This window comes from Acanthochromis polyacanthus, chromosome 3, assembly GCF_021347895.1.
Source record: "Acanthochromis polyacanthus isolate Apoly-LR-REF ecotype Palm Island chromosome 3, KAUST_Apoly_ChrSc, whole genome shotgun sequence".
In the NCBI taxonomy this organism is placed as follows: domain Eukaryota; kingdom Metazoa; phylum Chordata; class Actinopteri; family Pomacentridae; genus Acanthochromis; species Acanthochromis polyacanthus.
The window spans coordinates 38,192,363-38,212,402 of NC_067115.1; the positions used below are offsets into that span (position 1 = coordinate 38,192,363).

Here is a 20,040-nt window from a genome sequence, read left to right on the forward strand (position 1 = left end):
GCCACATTCTAAAGAGATTCAAGAACAGATGAGAAACAAAGTCATTAATATTTATTAAGTTTGGAGGGTTACAAATCCATTGCTGAAGCTCCTGGACTCCAGAGAACTACAGTGAGAGACATGGAACGGTGGTGAACCTTCCTAGGAGTGGACCAACGGCCAACATTTCTCCAAGAGCATCAACATCTAATCCAGGAGGTCATCAAAGAACAGACCATGGGAGGTGTGGCAGGGTCTGTAGAGCATCACCAACTTCAGAAGCTGTGATGCAACATCAGGAGACCTGAGCGAGTTGCTGTCAGAGCAGCTCAACTGCATCTTTGCTTGATTCGAATCAATGCAGCGACACTCATCTGCCCACAACCCCACAACCCCCCACCCTCGCTGGTCCAGACGGAGTCCCTGAAAAGGTGCTCACAGCATGTGTTCACCAGCTGTCTCGCATCTTCTGCAGGATTTTCAATCTCTCCATGGCCTAACCAGTCATCTCCACCTGCCTGAAATCTGCCACAATCATCCCCGTACCAAAAAAGTTACCAACAACTAGCCTCAATGACTACCGCCCTGTTGCCCTCACACATGTTATAATAAAGTGCTTTGAGAGACTGGTTCTCCGACACATAAAAGACTGTCTCCCCCCCAAACTCAACTCCCACCAATTTCCATACCAAGCAAACAGATCCACAGAGGATGCCATCACCATATCTCTGCACGCTGTGCTGAGCCACCTGGAACAACCGCAGAGCTATGCCAGGATGTTCTTTGTGGATTACAGCTCGGCATTCAACACAATCATTCTGGACATCCTGGTCAACAAACTGGACACCCTGGGCCTCTCCCCTCTCACATGCACCTGGATTAAAGGACTTTTTAACCAACAGACCCCAGTCTGTGAGGCTTGGTCCCCACCTCTCTCCCACCCGCACACTGAGCACCGGTACACCACAGGGCTGTGTGTTGAGCCCCCTCCTGTACTGTCTCTACACCTATGACTGCAGACCGGATCACAGAAACAACATCATCGTCAAATTTGCTGACGACACCACCAGTGGTCGGTCAGATCGCAAAGGAAGACGAGACAGCTTACAGAGAGGAGGTCCAGAAATTGACAACCTGGTGTTCAGAAAACAACCTGACACTAAACACCTCAAAGACAAAGGAGATCATCATGGACTTCAGGAGGAACAGAATGGACCCACCCCCCTTCGACATCAACGGCGATTGTGTGGAGACAGTCCACATATTCAGGTTCCTGCGAGTCCAGAGCTCTGATGACCTCTCCTGGACAGACAACATCACGGCTGTCATAAAGAAGGCTCAGCAGTGGCTACACTTCCTGAGAGTCCTCAGGAAGAACAACCTGGACAGGAAGCTGCTGTTAGCCTTCTACTGCTCATCCATAGAGAGCCTGCTGATGTACTGTGTTTCCACCTGGTACGGGAGCTGCACTGAGGCAGACAGAGCAAGGCTTCAGAGGACAGTCAAAGCAGCACAGAGGATTGTTGACTGTACTCGCCTCTCCCTCATGGACATCTACTCCTCCTGGTGCCTCAGCAGAGCTCAGAACATCGTCAAGGACAGCTCACATCCCACTTCTCAGTTTTTTGGTCTGTTACCCTCTGGAAGGCATTAAAGTGAGGACAAACAGACTTAAAAACAGCTTCTTTCCGAGAGTCATCACCACCCTGAACTCTCACGTCTCATGTCTCACACCAAGCCAACAATATAATGTGAAATGTGCAATATACACCACTGCCTCATTCACTCTGTCATTTATATTCACTCTGTTATTTATACTGTATATTTATAAATAGACTGTTTGCGTTGTCTTTAAAATTTCTTTGCACTGAAAAGAAGCTCTCCAATCTCATTATGCACTGTATAATGACAATAAAGCATATTCTATTCTATTCTATTCTATTCTATTCTATTCTATTCTATTCTATTCTATTGAGATGCTTTTATTTTGACCCACATAGAACAACAGCAAAGAAAATGTGGCAGGAAGTCATCAAACACACTACATTTCACATTCATGGTCCTGACAACATAACACTTCCAACAAACTATTGCTACATTATTTTAATTATTTTTATGGTAAAATAAACATTTTCTAGCCTAAATAAAATGAAAACAATATGAAAAATACATTAAAAATTATAATTTAAACATATTAAAAGAATATTTAATCAAAATGAAATGTGTAGCGTACAGCGCTGGGCACTGATTGGCTCAGCGACCATAACATCAGTCTCCTCTGTCTCCCGTCATCTTACCTTGTCCATTTCACATTGATGTCTGATCACTGCACATATTGTTGCTCTGTGGTGTTCTGCACTGTGTGGGAAGGGTTTATAAAGCCTTAAAATATATCTAAATAACAAAATTCATATGGTCAAGACTTCACGGATTTTCGTCTATGGCCGGGGTTACGTTCTAGACCCCTACACGATAGACAAGGGGCCACTGTGTTTACAAAAAAGTATCTGGATGAGCTCCAAGACTTTTGGGATAACATCCTGTGGACTGATGAGTCAAAGATGGAACTTTTTGGAAGACATGGGTCTGTTACATCTGGTGTAAAGCTAATACTGCATTCCACAAGAAGGACATGATATCAGCAGTGAAACATGGTGGTGGTAGTGTGATGGTTGGAGGACCTGGATGACTTGTCATCACTGATGGAACCATGAATTCTGCGCTCCATTAGAAAATCCTTCTGGAAAATATCTACCATCAGTTCATGACCTAAAGCTCAACACTAATGATTGAAAGAAACATTTGGCTGGAGTTGTTGCTGCCAAGGGACCAAGCAATTATTGGGTTCAGGGGGGTAATTACTTTTTCACAGGGGTGGTACAGACTTTCAAAAAAATAATATATTATTAACTCCATTTTATGTTTCGTGGGTTATCTGTGTCTAATATTAAATAAATCTAAATATTAGTTTGATGATCTTCAATATTTAAGAAATATGCAAAACAGAAGACATCAGGAATTTCACAGCACTGTATTTACGATAACAATGGTTGACTGTGTTTGCTAGGTGGTTTATAAGAAGGCAGTGATGGCTGTTGGCTCCCTGACCATCAATGAGGAGAGGTCAGAGGTCATTGACTTCTCCGTGCCATTCGTGGAGACCGGCATCAGCGTCATGGTGTCACGAAGCAACGGGACTGTCTCTCCTTCAGCCTTTCTTGGTAAATCCATCAATCCATTCTCTATATACCACTTTATCCTCACTAGGGTCGTGGGGGGACTGGAGCCTATCTCAGCTGACACCCTGGACAGGTCGCCAGTCTGTCGCAGGGCTACATATATAGACAAACAATCACACTCACATTCACACCTACGGGCAATTTAGAGTAATCAATTAACCTCAGCAAATTTTTTGGACTGTGGGAGGAGTGCCCGGAGAAAACCCACGCATGCACAGGGAGAACATGCAAACTCCATGCAGAAAGATCCCAGGCCCAGGCCGGGATTTGAACCGGGGATCTTCATGCTGCAAGGCGAAAGTGCTAACCACTACTCCACTGTGCAGCCCCCCGGTAAATCCATCTTTCATTTTATTTCTTCTCTTCCTCACTCATCATTTTTCTCCTATGCAAACAGGCTGGTGAAACCCTGCATATAAAATTAAACATTTTATTAAAACAATATATGCTAGCCAAATTCCACTTGTACTCTGACTTTATCTGGGTCTCGACGCCCTAAGCACATTAATATTTCCACCAGAGCAGAGGAAGCAAAGCGTGCCAGCTGTTTTTTTTTTTTAAAGTCAGCTCAGACAAAGCACTCTTGATACTCTTCCTCTTCCTCCTCCTCTTCCTCCGGTTCTACAGATGACTAGAAACCCGTGCTTTCCTCTGCGCTAATGTGTTGTATTGTCATTGAAGCGAGGCGAGGAGCGAGGGGATGTATTGGACCATGTGTGTGTTGGTCGCAGTGTATTAAGCCATGTGTCACAATGTGTGTGTGCGCGCGCGTATGTGTGCGTATGTGTGGATGTGTAAAAATAAATAAATAAATAAAAGTGTGTGTGTGATACCACACAGATATATTTGTGTACTGAGTCAAGAGCGTGTGGAGAATGAATGTGCTTTGGCTGTATATATGTTAAGGGGTGAATGCTTTGTGTATGGAAGCTTATTTTGTGTGTGTGTGTGTGTGTGTGTGTGTGTGTGTGTGTGTGTGTGTGTGTGTGTGTGTGTGTGTGTGTGTGTGTGTGTGTGTGTGTGTGTGTGTGTGTGTGTGTTGAGCCTGGGCCAGGGTATCAGTGACGGTTCAGTATCTCTCACGCTCATATTAGAGGCACCTCAGCGCACAATCTCTCCTGGTTGGCTAACCCTGGCAGTCACATACTTGTGAATACAGCGACACACACCCACATACAATTTGTCTGGGTTCGGCATCTCTGGCTGTAGATGTAGTCAAGACAACTTCAGGTTCAAACTGAGCATTAGAATGGGGAAGAAAGGGGATTGAAGAGACTTTTAATGTGGCATGGTTGTCGGTGCCAGACGGAGTCGTCAGAGTGTTTCACAAACTGCTGATCTACTAGGATCTTCACGCACAACCATCTCTTGCGTTTACAGAGGATGGTCTGAAAAAGAGACAATATCCAGTGAGTGGCAGTTGTATGGATGAAAATGCTTTGTTGGTGTGAGAGGTCAGAGGAGAGTGGGGAGACTGGTTGGAGATGATAGATAGGAAATTCAAATAGTAATTCAAATAGTAATTCAAATACCCATTTGTTAAAACCAAGGAATGTAGAATGCCATCTCTGAACACACAACAAGTCCAACCTTGAAGAAGATGGGCTACAGCAGCAGAAGACCACACCGGGTGCCACTCCTGTCAGCTAAGAACAGGAAACTGAGGCTACTATCAGTTTCCTGTTCACACAGGTTTATTAAAATTGGACAACACAAGATTGGAAAAATGTTGTCTGGTCTGATGAGTCTCCTTGCAGCTACGACATTCAGACGGTCAGAATTTGGCAAAAACAAAATGAAAGTATGGATCCATCCTGCCTTGTATCATTGGTTCTGGTGTTGGTGGTGTCATGGTGTGGAGGATATTTTCTTGGCAGACTTTGGGCCTCTTAGTACTAAACGGAGCATGGTTTAAATGCCACAGCCTACCTGAGTATTGTTGCCAACCATATCAATCCCTTTATGACTGCAGTGTGCCATCTTCTGATGGCTACATGCAGCAGGATAATACACCATGTCATAAAGCTCAAATCATCTCAGACTGGTTTCTTGAACATGAAAATGAGTTCACTGTACTTTAATGGCCTCCACAGTCACCAGATCTCATTCCAACAGAACCTTTGGGATGTGGTGGAACAGGAGATTGGCATCATTGATGTCCAGCCAACAAATCTGCAGCAACAGTGCTTTTGGTCCATATTGTTTATGTCAGTATGGACCAAAATTTCTGAGGAATGTTTCCAACACCTTGGAAACACCGTATGCCACGAAGAATTAAGGCAGTTCTGAAGGTATAAAGGGGGCCCTACATTTTACTAGTAAGGTGTACCTAATAAAGTGGCCAGTGAGTGTATATCACACACGTGCCCAAAGCACACACACACATGCCTACGACACACATGCACACACACGTATTTCACACACGCCCACAGCAGGGCACATCAGATCACTCAGAGTTCTCCTTCCCTCCCTACCTCCCCCCTTCGCCACCTCCCTCTCTCTCAGCTCTCATCCAAGGGAATAATGAGAAATATGGAAATGTGCTCCGTCAAACTCTCTGTGACTAACTCTCCCTTCTCCCCTCCTTCACTCTGTCTGCCTCACTTTTTTTCTCCCCTCTCTACGTCTCCCCTATCATCTTTTCCTTTTTGCTTTATCTCCCCCCATCCCCTGCTCTGTTTTTCCATACCTTCTTTTCCTTCCATTTTTTATGCTCCTCGACACTGACCCCCACCATTTTAGAGCCCTTCAGTGCATCGGTTTGGGTGATGATGTTTGTAATGCTGCTCATCGTTACCGCCATCGCCGTCTTCCTCTTTGAGTTCGTCAGTCCGCTGGGCTTCAACCGTAACTTGGCCCAAGGCAAAGGTAAGTGCACATTAATTTTTTCTTTGATTTTTCTTTCAGTACTGCTAAAAAAAAACCAGATCAATAAATTTTGTTCTTTCTGTTTAGTTTTTTTAATCCTACAAACTGATTGAACAACAACCACTAACCATGTGAGGCTGATTTGTCAGAAAAGCACCATTTGAGAAGTAAAATTGCAAAATTTCTGGCAGGAAGTTTTAAGATATTGACATGCATTTGGCCAATCCTTGACTTGTTAAGGCTTGAGTACTATGATCCTACTGAACTGCAAGGAATTATTTTTCACCTGAAAGAATTTCATTTTTGAAGTCTAAACATCCTCAAAAACACACAGTAATTTGCATCAGAACTGGTGAAAAATTTGTTATTTTATGGGACTTGATTCCATAGCGCCCACTGCAACATTTGATACATCTTCTACAACATTTCACCTACATCTGCGAAATTTGTTGCCATATGTAACACGTCAGGGCGCGCAAAAAGCCTCTTGGAGCCATACCCTCAACCCAACAGGAAGTCCATCATTTTGTTTAAATTGGGAGATTTTTTGGTATTTTTGCTCATTTTCAGTTGTTAAATCCTCATTGGGGGTAACTCCAAGAGACCTCAAATTTGGCCAGTTTATTCAACAGGCCTTAATGATAAAAAGATATCGAAATTTTCTGCCATGAAACAGGGAGGACTATCTAACTCCTCCTGTACATGATCTAATCTGCCTCAAACTGCGTGTTTGATCAGAGTCCTGCACTGATCACACCCATATACTAATATCATTCACGGCTATAGCACTGGCAACAGGAAATTGCAGGTTTTACACTTTGATGTGCTATTGTTAGCCCATTGACCATATTAACCTCAAATGTGGTGACGTAAGCCTTACGACATTGATGATGATTTACGGAGAAAATTATGAGTTTTCATCAAACAGCATGTCTGAATTTTGATGTCTCGCCATGACTATTGAAGTGTTTATATCGCAGCTGCACATGATCCAATCTGGATCGAATTTCGATTACTGGACAAGAGTCCAAGTCTGAAGAGACCGAAATAAATAAAATAAAGTTATATAAATAAAGAAATAAAGTTATTGTATTGTATTGGATTGTATCAACATTCTAAAAGTGAGTCTTAGTCATAGTGCCAATTATTGGTAGCAGGAAGTTGTAGCCTTTATATTTGCATGTACCATTGCAAGAAACTTTGTGATGTAAATCTTGACACTGGTCAGCTAAGTGTTCACACCTTCAAATTTCTGCCACATCCCGACCTGCATGGGTGTACAAGGGCCCATTTAACTCTGCTTGCAGCTATAATTACTGTATCTATTTAACCTATTTATACATTAATTTACTTATCGATGGAGAACGAAAGCAGCAGTTCTACATAATATGCTTATTTACTTTAAGCTTCTCTCATGTCTGCACCTTAAAGGTAGACTCAGCAATTCTAATCCAGTGCAGGTTTTGTCAAACTCAGTGAAAATCTCCTCTCGTTCCTTTAGCTGTCTGTTGTGCGCTTTCTGAAAAACACACACACACACACACACACACACACACACACTGATCCATACAAAACTGTTCCAGTGTGTCCTCCGCTCTTTTCACAAAAGAGACCGAGATTCAAATCCCACCAATTACATGTTGGTGGACCCTTTCACGATAACTTCATGTTGGCTACTTGATCAGATAGCCAGTTCAACATATCCAGGCTTTCTTTGAGAGAAAGTTGACAGATATCATGAAGGTGGTTTTCAACTTTCTTTGACTTTCTGCTTCAAACTCTGTTCTCAAAAGGAGGAGTTTAACTCATCATGTGACTCTTCTGCAGTAAATGAACCGACCGCATGCAGCTGCTTCAGTCAGTAGGTTGTTTTAATGGAAAACAAGGAAGAATATAAAAATGTATGACGGTAAAAAGCTGTTACTGGAAATTACGTGAGACAGGAATGATGGTATAAAACCGTTAAACGTTTGGCATGTGTTGATCTATCGATGAATGCAGCTGATTGTTTCTAATTGATTGATAAAGTTATTAAACTTTATGTATTTAAACATAATATTGTACTTGTAGTGGTTATCTTCAGTTCTGTAGCTTCTTGAAGTTCTGTAGTCTCAATCTTTAATTCTTTTCAGCTTCTTGTTGACATAACCACTTGATAAACAAGGGAAGAGAGCTCGTTTTACGCGTTTTATTTAACCACATCATCTCAAAATGAATATAATGATGACGACGAAGACAACGACGGTAAAACTACCGTATTGCTCCGCTCTCACTCGTTTACTGCCACAACAACACAACCACTTCCGCACATTCTTCTTCATGGCTGCATTTACAAGCCTACGGAAGCCTAACAGGATCATAATTAAGTCGAACAATTTAACCATCTCACTTTAGAAAAGTCTGCATTTCAATACCACAGATGATCGTTTCTTAAATTATAATAGGACTGCAAAATGGTGCTTATAGTACTGAAGTGTATTTCGGTCTGACACTGTCCCATTTTGCAGGAAATCACTTTAATTTGTGGTGAAATAAAAGTGAAATTGATGTTACTGATTGAATATTCTCTGTAATAAATACCAGTAAAACAATCGATGTTCTAATCGATGTTTTATCAGCTGCAGAACCAACAGAGTGAAGGGACCAAACATAAAAACATATTTATATAATTTCTGCATCACCAATTAAAAGCATGTTGGGTTCCCATGGAAACGCGATGCATACAGTGTGTGATGCTGTAACTACATGGCCTCATTCAGTGGTTTTAGTAATGTACAGCTCAACATGTTTGTAGATAAAACATTTTCCATCAACTGAGAATCTGTATCGCTCATAAATAATTGTCAAGAAACGATTTGGTTAAAGGGAGACGCTTTATATAATCCTAAACTCTGAACAAAACCCGAACCAGGTTAGCTCCACAGCATCATTTACCACGGAGATCTAACCAGGTCAATAGAGAGACACTTTCATGACAATGAAAAATTTAAGCTCAACATAAATGCTATCACATTAATCTCACTTTGTAGTTCAGCCCTCTGGTCTCAGCACAATTATTTGGTTAAATTCAGGACAGCATCATGGTTTGAGTTCAGATATGACTCGTTCACAATATGTTTCAAGCTCTTTCTTCATTTTCTTAGGTGATGAGTCTCACCCATATAATATATGATTGATTGAGTGAAAAGGAGCAATAGAATTAATGCCAAAGGTATGTTGATTTATACTATATATCACAAACAAAACTGGGAGAAAATATCTTTCCCTCAAAATGTTTTTAAGAATGCAGTTTTAACATCTAAGAATATCATTTTTGGGAGCCACAGCTGCATGCTAAATATGTAATTATGCTAATTGAATCGTAAAAAAAGACGCAAATCACATGTAGGTCTATGCACACACACTCTAATGAATAACAAACATAACAACACACACACACACACACACACACACACACACACACACACACACACACACACACACACAAGCATTATATATGACAATGTGACTTTTCACATTTTTTACTGTTTTTGTCCTTTTTATGAGCCCTGAGAACAGTCACTTTGCTTTTCACTGCACAGACTGTATGTGACAAATAAACATTCTTGAATTTTGATTTATACTACTGTTTTAATGCATTTAAAAATGAAGCCTGAAACATCACATTGTGGTGTTAGTTGGCTATATATGTGAGATTACCGCACCATCAACCAAGTTTGCTGTTTCCCCAGTTCTAGCAGTCATGCTAAGCTAAGGAAACAAGCTCTCCAGTGGTAGCTTCATATACACAGACACGAGAGTAAAATCACTTTTGTAATCAAACTTTCAGAGAGAGGGCAAATACATGTATCTCCCCAAATCTCAAACCATTCCTTTAGCAGGTAGGTCCTGACTTCGGGTTAATGCTTGTAGCTGAAAAGCTTTGAAGGCCGTAAATCGATGCATCAAAAACATTACTGATTCAAGTGCGGTGAACATTTTTTCCTGACCTTGTGTTGTGGAAAACATGGCGCAAATGTCTGTGGGGAGCATCTCAATTAGCAGGTCTGCGTTTCATGAGAAGTTCTGTGTGAAAAACATCCTTTTAGATTTGGTTTTCGCCACAAACAGAAAATCTGATAAGCCAGTGGACAGTGGTTTATTTATTACATTTGTCTGTGGCTTTGATTTGATTCGGCCTCGAGAAATTTTGCTCTTCACTTTTTTGTCATTCCAGAACAGAAGCTTGCTTTTCACAATGACTGTTGCAGAATGTGCAAGCTGTAGGCATAAATAAAAATTAAAGCCAATAATATCTTTTCATTATTTACAGTGTCACCCTTCTGGTCCTGTTAAAATAAACACCCTTCCATCTACATATTATGTCCTCATTATACACAACCAGTTGCATAACCAATATATTAAATTCAAAACATGCGATGCCTTTAAACTGCCCTCTGTTTTAATTTTTCTTTTGGAGGCCTTTTTATGGCAAATGTGAGTAGTACAAACGTAAAACCTCTGTAATGAACCTTTTTTTTTTTTTTTTTACAGTCGATATGAAGGAACAGAAATTTTATTGAACTGAAAAGAGAATTTGTAGTGTGTATAAAAAATCATTGAGGTGTTAAATTTAAAAAATCGATTGCAACAAGGAACTTGTAAATGCAGAAAGAAGACAAAATTTTCATGCAAGTGAAGCAACTGCATGGAATCTGTTCTGGCGTAAATTTGTTGCAACCTAATCAATACTGGATTTTTGTGGCTGATGCTGAATTTATCGATATATTGGCTGATATTCTTAAGGTATGTAGCGATATTGCCTTATTAAACGTTAATTTAATAAGTATGCACTCGTTGATTGTAGTTTTATTAATCGGGGCACCATCTGACGTTTAATTTAGTCAGGAAATTATTAATTAACCTTAATAAAAATATTATTAATTGTTTGAAAATTTTGATTAGTTAGTCAGTCTAATATCTGAATGTCGAGAATCCTCGAGAAACATTGACCCCAGTCAACACATATAAACGCAAAAGAGACTGTAATTTTGGTCTAAATGAAAGATATTTATTAACCAATATAATGATAAACACAGAGATTAATACAGTGACAAATATGGAATGAATAAATGCTGTGGGTGTGTGTGCATGGTGTAGGTGCGTGTGTGTGTGTAGGTTATTTATGTTTGCATTTCTAATCTGAGATTATGGCACTGAGTAATCAGACCGCGGAAAAAATATCGAGGAGTTTAATAATTTGGAATATGAACGACGGGTAAGTGATTAAACAGAGTGACTAATATTAAATCAAGCTATTATTTTTGACATCAACCATTAGCTTAGATCACACGTCAGCTAGTCTTACTTTGCGTTGGAGAAGAGGGATCTCTCGCATCTCAAAGGCTGGGACGTGGTTGCTGTGGCGCGGAACTCGTTGGTTCCGAGAGGAGGATCGGCAGCTGCGCTGTTTGGCTGCTATGGCAACGCTTCGTCGTCCTGCCTGCTTCAAACTTCGAGTGTCCTAGGGGTCTGGCTGGACCCGGTTCGTCTGGTGCTCAGCTGACGGTGGCGAGGGCTGGAACAGCCTGCGTTCTTCTGGGTTGGCTTTGTCAAAAATAATTGTCTGGAAGGCTGAAGGTTCACGTTCTATTTCTGCCGGTCAGTGTAGCTGAAGCCGCACAGACTGGAACTCTTCAGCGGGAAGGATAAAAACGACGGAACAAAATCAAATTGGTTCCTATCAAAAATAAATCGCATATAAAATAAAATTGTAGATCTGGTGGTTGGAGATGAGCAAAAATATCTATTCAGAACAAAAAGAAAAATGGAATAAGAAGTCGTGGTTAACAAAGGGCCAGCCTCTATAACCGCGATGAGTAAAGTTTTGGGGAGGAAGAAAAAGAAGGGCGCGCCTAAAGAAAAAGATTCGCTTAACGTAGTTCTTGTAGCGAGTTAAAAGAAGTAAGAGCGTAAGAGTCGTACGAGTCATAAGAGAGCAAGAGAGCGAACAAAGAAGCATGAAGCTTCTTCTAGTTTTTGGCTAAAGGAGGCGGAGAACTAGAAGTTTAAGCGCGAGTTTGAGGCTCTGGAGACCCTCCTCCCTGTGGGCTCCGGATAGGAGATGAGAGCTGATCAGATAGGGAATTAAAAATATTAAAGCGCGCAAAAAGCGATCTGCTTACTCTGTCATAATCCAGGAAACTACTTTTAGCACAATCAAAGTGTATAACACGATAAAACATGCTAGCTATTCAAAAATATGTGAGTTATTTGTTTAATTATAGGTTTGTGTACTCTATCTCTCTAGTGTACTCTAGTGATTATGTGGGTCGCAGTGTACATATGACAACATGGTGTACATAAGGTGGTAAATAAACAATTTCCAACTCTTTTCGACCTGTATAAAACACAATTTTATGATTAATTTCAGTGAATTCCTTGATAATGTCATGACATTCCGACGTCAATAGGGGGCAATGTTGAGCTGTGGAAGAAATGGGTCAGGAAGACAATAAACGTTCAGAATTAATATCTCAGGACAGGAATATGCTAGAGACGTTAGAGTTGGACCAACATGTATAACAAATTATTAGTTCAACTTTGACAACTTCAAAATCACAAGATAAATTTCAGAAGCATGATTTTTAGAAAGGGGGTCCTTCTGGGCAGCAAACAGACTGAGTGTCTTTCTGCAGCCCTCCCGGGGTGACGGAAAGGTCCTTAGATATTTATGACTCTCGGTATCTGATCGAGAGGGAGGGAGACTGCATGGCGTCTGTGAAGATGAGTTCAGTTAATCAAAGGATAGGAACCAAAAGGGAATAAACAGTCCTTTAAATGCAAATTTAGGAAGGTGTGAAACATTTGTGTCCTTTTCAGTTCCCTGCAAGGGGTCTCAGTGTCTTCTGTGAAGGTAGGAATAAAGGAAAACATACAAATACAACAATACATGTGAGAGTCTGCAAAAAAGGGGTTTTCTGGCCAGGTCACAGGTCCCCGTAAATGAATTTTACGAGGCTTTTGGTGGAAGGTGCAGATGTCTCTGAAGCCATAAAAATCCACTTTGGCTCTTAGTCTGTTTGTTTAAGCTTTCTGAGAGGAGAGAGTTTTGTTTTTCCTGTGAGATGATGTTCCTGTGGAATGTTTGGGCCTCTTGAAGCTGGATGTCTGACTACAGGTACGTGTCCACAGGATCCAATTTCCTTGCATGTAAACATGCTGCATCTGAATATCACCCGTTTGGTGGGCATGTTACTTGCAGGCCACTCGTGGTCACATAACAGTGCTTTAGCTTCAGTCCAGTAGCAGCACCGGACCTACATTGCAACTCAATTGCAAACTTTCTCTTTTATTATGAAAACAGTTCAGCGAAGTCAGTATTTCTGAAAGTATTTGAGCACACCAAGCGAGCAATATTCAGATGCGGCGTGTTTCCATGCAAAAACAGCCTTGTGGACACATACTATTAGTAGACACGGTACGCTAATGTTAAATTGATAAGGTTATCAGTTCTCAGCTTAAAATGAGAATTTGAGGTTCCACCTGCCTCAGTCCTGCAGCATGAATCTCTTTTCACTTTATCTGTTTTTAATTGTCCCCTCTGCTCTCCTGCCTCCCTATTTCAGACCCACATGGCCCTTCATTCACCATTGGTAAGGCCATATGGCTGCTGTGGGGTCTGGTGTTCAACAACTCCGTCCCCGTTCAGAACCCGAAAGGCACAACCAGTAAGTTCATTGTCTCGGTGTGGGCCTTCTTCGCTGTCATCTTCCTGGCCTCCTACACTGCCAACCTGGCTGCTTTCATGATCCAGGAGGAGTTCGTGGACCAAGTCACTGGACTCTCAGACAAGAAGGTGGGATTACACACATGCAGATGGACAGAAACACACACACACACACACACACACACACACACACACACACACACACACACACACACACACACACACGCACAAAGGAAACTAAACACATTCACAGTCAGGGTTGCTCTTGTAATGGATGCCAGCCCTGCAGCCAGACAGGACTCTCTGAGGAGCGCCCTTGGGCTTCAACAGCCCAAACCCTCTGGCCGTAGCTGTCACCATGCTAACACTGCCAGGTGAAATGTGTGTGTGTGTGTGTGTGTGTGTGTGTGTGTGTGTGTGTGTGTGTGTGTGTGTGTGTGTGTGTGTGTGTGTGGTTTGCAGACGCTGACGGTGTCAGCAGAAGCCCAGCCAGGCTTACGCTAGACAAGACACACAATGATGATGACTGATGAGTCCACTCCATTGTCTCTCCCCTCTCCTCCCCCTTTCCTTCACTTTCATACTTTAGCTCCCCCTCCCACTAAGACTCACTTTTTTCTTTTTATCTTACTTTGCCTCTTCCTGCCGTCACTCACTCCCGCTCTTCGTCTTTGAACCTTTTTTGTTTTGTTTTTGGCACTCCCTTCTCATACTGTCATTAAACGACCTGCTTCTCTTTCACTTTTTCTTTATCTTCCTCCCTGCAGTTCCAGAGTCCGTACTCCTATTCACCTCCGTTTCGCTTTGGGACCGTTCCCAACGGTAGCACCGAGCGCAACATCAGGAAGAACTACCCAGACATGCATCAGTACATGACCAAATACCATCAGAGCGGCGTCCAGGATGCACTCGTCAGCCTCAAGACGGGGTAATGTAAACTTGTCAAGCCCACTCACATCACGTTGAGCTTCATTATACCTGAGGGGATACTTCTGTTTGCAAACACCGTGCATGCATAAGAATATGTGAAAACACACAGGAACATGTCCCCATGGAGCCCAACACTGGCTTATGCTAAAATACTGCAGTAACTGTGCTGAGTGTTTCTGTCACTGAAATGCATCCACTGTCTGCTAGTGCTCATTATAGAGGATTGTTGCTGCTCGAACGAGGAAGCTGCCAAAACGGGGAGAGCGTAATTTGTTCTGAAGTTTGCTACCTTTATTCTTCCTCCTAAACACAAAGGAACAAAAGGAAGGCTTCAGTGCTTTTATTTGTTCATTAGTTTCCTATGCTTTGATCTTTAGGGTATATTCTCTAAACATAATTTTACTTTTTGGTATTCCCGTTTCTGCAATAATTACTTTCTTGATATTGCATATCAAAAAGATATAGTTTTGTTTCTCATATTTTAGGCTTTGTCTATACAACATCAAAACTATATAATGAATGTGTTCAGCAGAATCATTAGTGTTTAGCTGAGTTCTTCAACAAATATGGTTGTTTTGACAGACGAGAACAGAAACACTCCTGAGTCTGAGTAGAATTTCTGTCCAGTTACGGAATAGGCTGCTACACAAGACATATTTTAAAATGCTTCTTATCCATTATTGAATTTATATTGTTTTTAATGCTGTGTGCAGGGAAATAAGTATCTGTTTAGATTCTCTGTGCAGGAAAAACACCACTTTCTGACATTGTTCTGCTGTCACAGCACCCCATTCCTGTTGCAGAAATTCAAACAATTTTGCTTTGTTTTTGGACTTGTGGTTCTCCATTTTGAGTTTGATGGTTTTCCACAAGTTTTCAATTGGATTGAGATCTGGTGATTGAACAGGCCAAGGCATGGCTCAAATGTTCTGGTTCTCCATCCAGGCTTTAACTGACTTTGCCATGTGGCAAAGGGCATTGCCTTGTTGGAAAATCCAGTCAATGGAGGCAGGAAAGAGTTTTCCAGCTGATGGAAGAAGATTGTTTTCAAGAGTAGCCCTGCACATGACCTGGTTCATTTGCCTTTCACACAGTTGCATTTGCCCTGTTCCACCCGTACTGAAACAACCCCAGATTATCACTGATCCACCCTCATGTTTTACTAGAGGGGCAAGACAGTCTGGTTTGTAGGCTTCTCCGGGCTTCCTCCTAACCAATAGGTTGGATAGAGTGGGCATCAACTGAAAATTGGATTCATCACTGAAGAGAACCTAAGCCCAATCATCAACAGTCCAATCCTTGTGATCGCCAGCCTCTGCCTTTTGTTGATAAAGGGCTTCTTCCGTGCCCTGTGTGACTTTAGACCAGTTTCAGGAAGTCGGTTTCCAACTGTCCTTGCCAAACAAGTCACATTTCTCGACAGTGCCCACTCATTTTTAAGGTCTGGGGAAGTCTGACGACGATTCCTGACACAGGAACGGATGAGTGCACGGTCTTTTCATGGGGTAGAAAGACATTTGATACCGTGACCAGCTAGCAGCTTGGTATAACCATGTTCAGCTTGTTTCTTCTTGGTGTAATGAACGACTGTCTTGGAGATCCTCCATTTTTTTGTCTACCTGTCTCTCACTCATGCCAATTTCCAGCAGTGCCAATATTACTGCCTTTGGGGCTTCACATAATTCTTTTGTTTTAGGCATTATGTGACAGCTGACTACCTCTGAGTCATGCTATGGCTTGAATGTAAGCAGGAAATCACTCTAGGCCTTTGCATGTGCAGTGCTGCTTATGACATGAAATGACCTCTTATATACCCTGGGAATACAATTGAGCTTAAGCATGTCAAATAGGACATAATGTATTATGTAATCAACTGCAATATTTTTTTTCGTGTTCATTGTATTCGTCAAGTAATATACCTTAGTGATACCTTGCATTAAAATAAACAAGAAACTGAAGAAAACAAGGGTGGTCTAAAAAAATTTTCCATGACTTTATCTAACCTAGAGCGCCCCGGGGTATATTCATTTGATGCTATGTAACTGTTTTTCCTATAATGAAGTTAAAAACAGGGGTCTTCCGCCATATAGGATGGCCATAGCAGTTCCTTGTTTGATTAATCATTCATCAGGCTTCCTGTTCTGCTGAGCTCAGATGTATTGGGCCCACATCAGGGGATTTCCATGTCAGATACAAATTGTGGGCCCTTAGTATGAATGCCATTTGTCATGTGATCGTAATGACAAAACCTGTGAGTAAAGCAACAGAGGAACAATGGCATTTCACATGTGTGAATATTTGCTGGCCAAGCACACGGATCAGAGGGTTGCCTCAGTCCCAGCCCGAGTCCAAATCTGGTATGCATGTGAAATATTGGCCCCGAGAAAACCAAGCGATGTGAGTAATCCAACACTATTTCTGCCACAACACTATATCCACATTAGCAGCACTGCATTTGTTAGTGTCAAAGCCTGTTGGTTCATATTTAACATAGTTCTGGTACGATCAGTTGAGTACAAACTACACATACAATAATTTTTGTAAATGCATTTTGATTGAAATACATTTATATTTTAAAAAAGACAAACAATATTTTAAAATGCAGAAAGCAATATGAAAAAAGTGCTTGGAATAGCAGAACAATAAGTGATGCTAATTTTCGGTGTCCTGTTTATTTTTGCTTTATATCTTAAAAAGGACGTCTATTGGTCACGAGGTAAGTTTGCAGACAAACAAAAAAAAATTATTCCAACAATCCAAATAGCGTAAAGCAAACACAAAACGACTGGAGAAAAATAAGAAGAGCCAAATCAGAAAAAAAAGGAATGGGGTGATAAAAACTAAAAAAATACAAAATGTAAAAAAATGCATAATAGATGCATCATTCGGTGGTTGAACAGGACGGAAATCAACAAGTTACCAAGAAAAATTTAAATGTACAAACTGGAAACAGACGAGGAATCAGACAGATGAACAAGAAGGGAAGCAAACAGGACCGAAACATGACAAACCGACAAAAGACATATACACTAAACAGCTGATTGATTCATCAAGAAACTAGTTGCAAAATATGAGCTGTGAGATGTCAGTGAATTATTTTTCATTCTCAGGTTATTTATTTATTGTTATTATCTTAGGCCTGAATAGATAAAAATGTTTTCGGATTTCAAAAGAAAAAAGCACAAATATGATTATTGTTTTCTTATTTCATCAACAATCTTGGTTTATTGTGGGACACATTAGGGGGTCTTTGAAGGAATGTGTGATGTTTTCATGAATATTAATTTTCTTGCTGGGAGTTACATAATGTCTATATACTAAATAGAAATTTTAGCTTAGCATAAAAGCTGAAGAACGGTTAGCCACACTCAACATAGAAAGATTATTCAATTCAAGTATTTTCAAATTTCAAAAGAAAATAAAGCTGAAGATGAAAAAAGAAATCTTGCCAAATCTGCAAAATTGGTCTTAATGGATGTAAAAAGTTGAGCAAGTTTAGACATCTTTTTCTGAGCTTGATCTTCATATTTTTGATTTATATGCAGGAAGACACATCATGTGTGAAATCGGGATCATGATTGAACGTCTACTTTTATATGTAGCAAAACTAAAGAACCAATCTTGTCTACTTGCTGTAATATCATTCTTCTTCAGAATAGCATCTATGTATGTTTTTATACTGCACTAACATCACAGATTAGGTTTATGAGCTGATTCAAAAGTTGGGGAGCATGTTTAGGAAAAGGTAGTGTGTACAGATACGGATCCGTACTCGTAGCCTGTGGCCTACGGATACGGCACTTTCCATTTGCCAGACAGATACGGACCCGTACGCGAGTCTCGCGAGTCAAGAAGCTGCTAACCACTGCAAACTGTTGAAAGGTAAGCAAAGGTTAAGTTTAGGGTTAGTGTTAGGGTTAGGTTTAGGGTCCGTACCTGTAGTACCGATGCTATGGGTCCGTACCTCCAGCGTCTACCAGGAGTCACGTGACCAGATCTCGCGTATCTGATTGGCAAATGGAAAGTGCCGTATCCGTAGGCCACAGGCTACGGGTACGGGTCCGTACCTCTAGCAACTACCTTAGGAAAAACATTCAGTATATAAAGACAGTGAGAAGAAAGTAAATTCAGAATGTGCTCTTCTTACAGGAAGTTGGATGCTTTCATCTATGATGCTGCAGTGTTAAACTACATGGCAGGCCGAGACGACGGCTGTAAGCTGGTTACCATTGGCAGTGGCTACATCTTCGCTACCACAGGTTACGGCATCGCTCTGCAGAAAGGATCCTACTGGAAGCGACTGGTGGATCTGGCCATACTGGGCATCATCGGAGACGGTAAGGCGTCCGGACACATTGACATTCTGCACTGTCTGCATTGATATTTTGAAGGTCCTCAAGTTGCTGTAGGTCTTTAGTTTCAGAACAGTTGTGCTGCTGCTTGGCTTTCCCTCCTTCATCACCCATCGCCTCCCTTCTTCTGACAGAAAGCTATCAGGGGCTAGTCTTAACATACCATTTCATCATCATTACTCTGTGTGGGTTTGTGTGTGTCGGTGTCTGTGTGCCCACTGTGTCCTGTTATGTTTACTCCTCCAGATTGTTCTGCATAATAAGCTGTGAGATGGTGCAAATGGAAGAAAAAGAATGAGCCGGACAGAAATCAAACTGCTGAAATCACTAAAGCTCTTCACTTCACACCTGGCCTTTTTATTTAGGACAAAGATCCTCATGCACACCCACATACGCGCACATGCGCGTGCACGCACACACATACACACACACACACACACACACACACACACACACACACACACACACACACACGTTTGTACTTCTATCTTAGTGAGGACATCCATAAGCGTAATGCATTTCCTAGAGCCTTACCCTAACTTTAACTATCACAACTGATTACCTAAACTTAATCCTTACCCTAACCCTAACCAAACCTCAATGCATACCAGTTCTCTAAAAACTAGTCTTCACCCTTAAACATGGCTGTTTCAAAGTGAGGACCGGCCAAAATGTCCTCACTTTGTAAAAATGTACTCACTTTGATAGTTAAATGCAGAAAATGGTACTCACAATGTAGCAAGTACAAGAACACACACACACACACACACACACACACACACACACACACACACACTGTGTTTTCCTATCCTTGTGGGGATCTACCATTGACTCCTATTCATATCTAACCCCTAACCCTTACCCTAACCCTTAACTTAACCCAGACCAAAACAAACGTTTTTGCACTTTTACTTTTTTCAGTAACAACAACATGGCCAAGAAAACACTGTTTCCCCTCATGGGG

General features: G+C 41.3%; 1 protein-coding gene across 1 annotated transcript in view; it reads left to right on the forward strand.

Moving 5' to 3' along the window:
- LOC110956276 (glutamate receptor ionotropic, NMDA 2A-like) overlaps positions 1 to 20,040 on the forward strand; it is a 241,761-nt gene that overhangs the window by 211,478 nt on the left and 10,243 nt on the right. Inside the window, exons 12-16 of the mRNA XM_051945620.1 lie at positions 3,047 to 3,200; positions 5,961 to 6,086; positions 13,694 to 13,923; positions 14,562 to 14,722; positions 18,874 to 19,061. Coding sequence (XP_051801580.1) covers positions 3,047 to 3,200; positions 5,961 to 6,086; positions 13,694 to 13,923; positions 14,562 to 14,722; positions 18,874 to 19,061 — 859 coding nt within the window. The remainder of the gene's footprint in view (positions 1 to 3,046; positions 3,201 to 5,960; positions 6,087 to 13,693; positions 13,924 to 14,561; positions 14,723 to 18,873; positions 19,062 to 20,040) is intronic.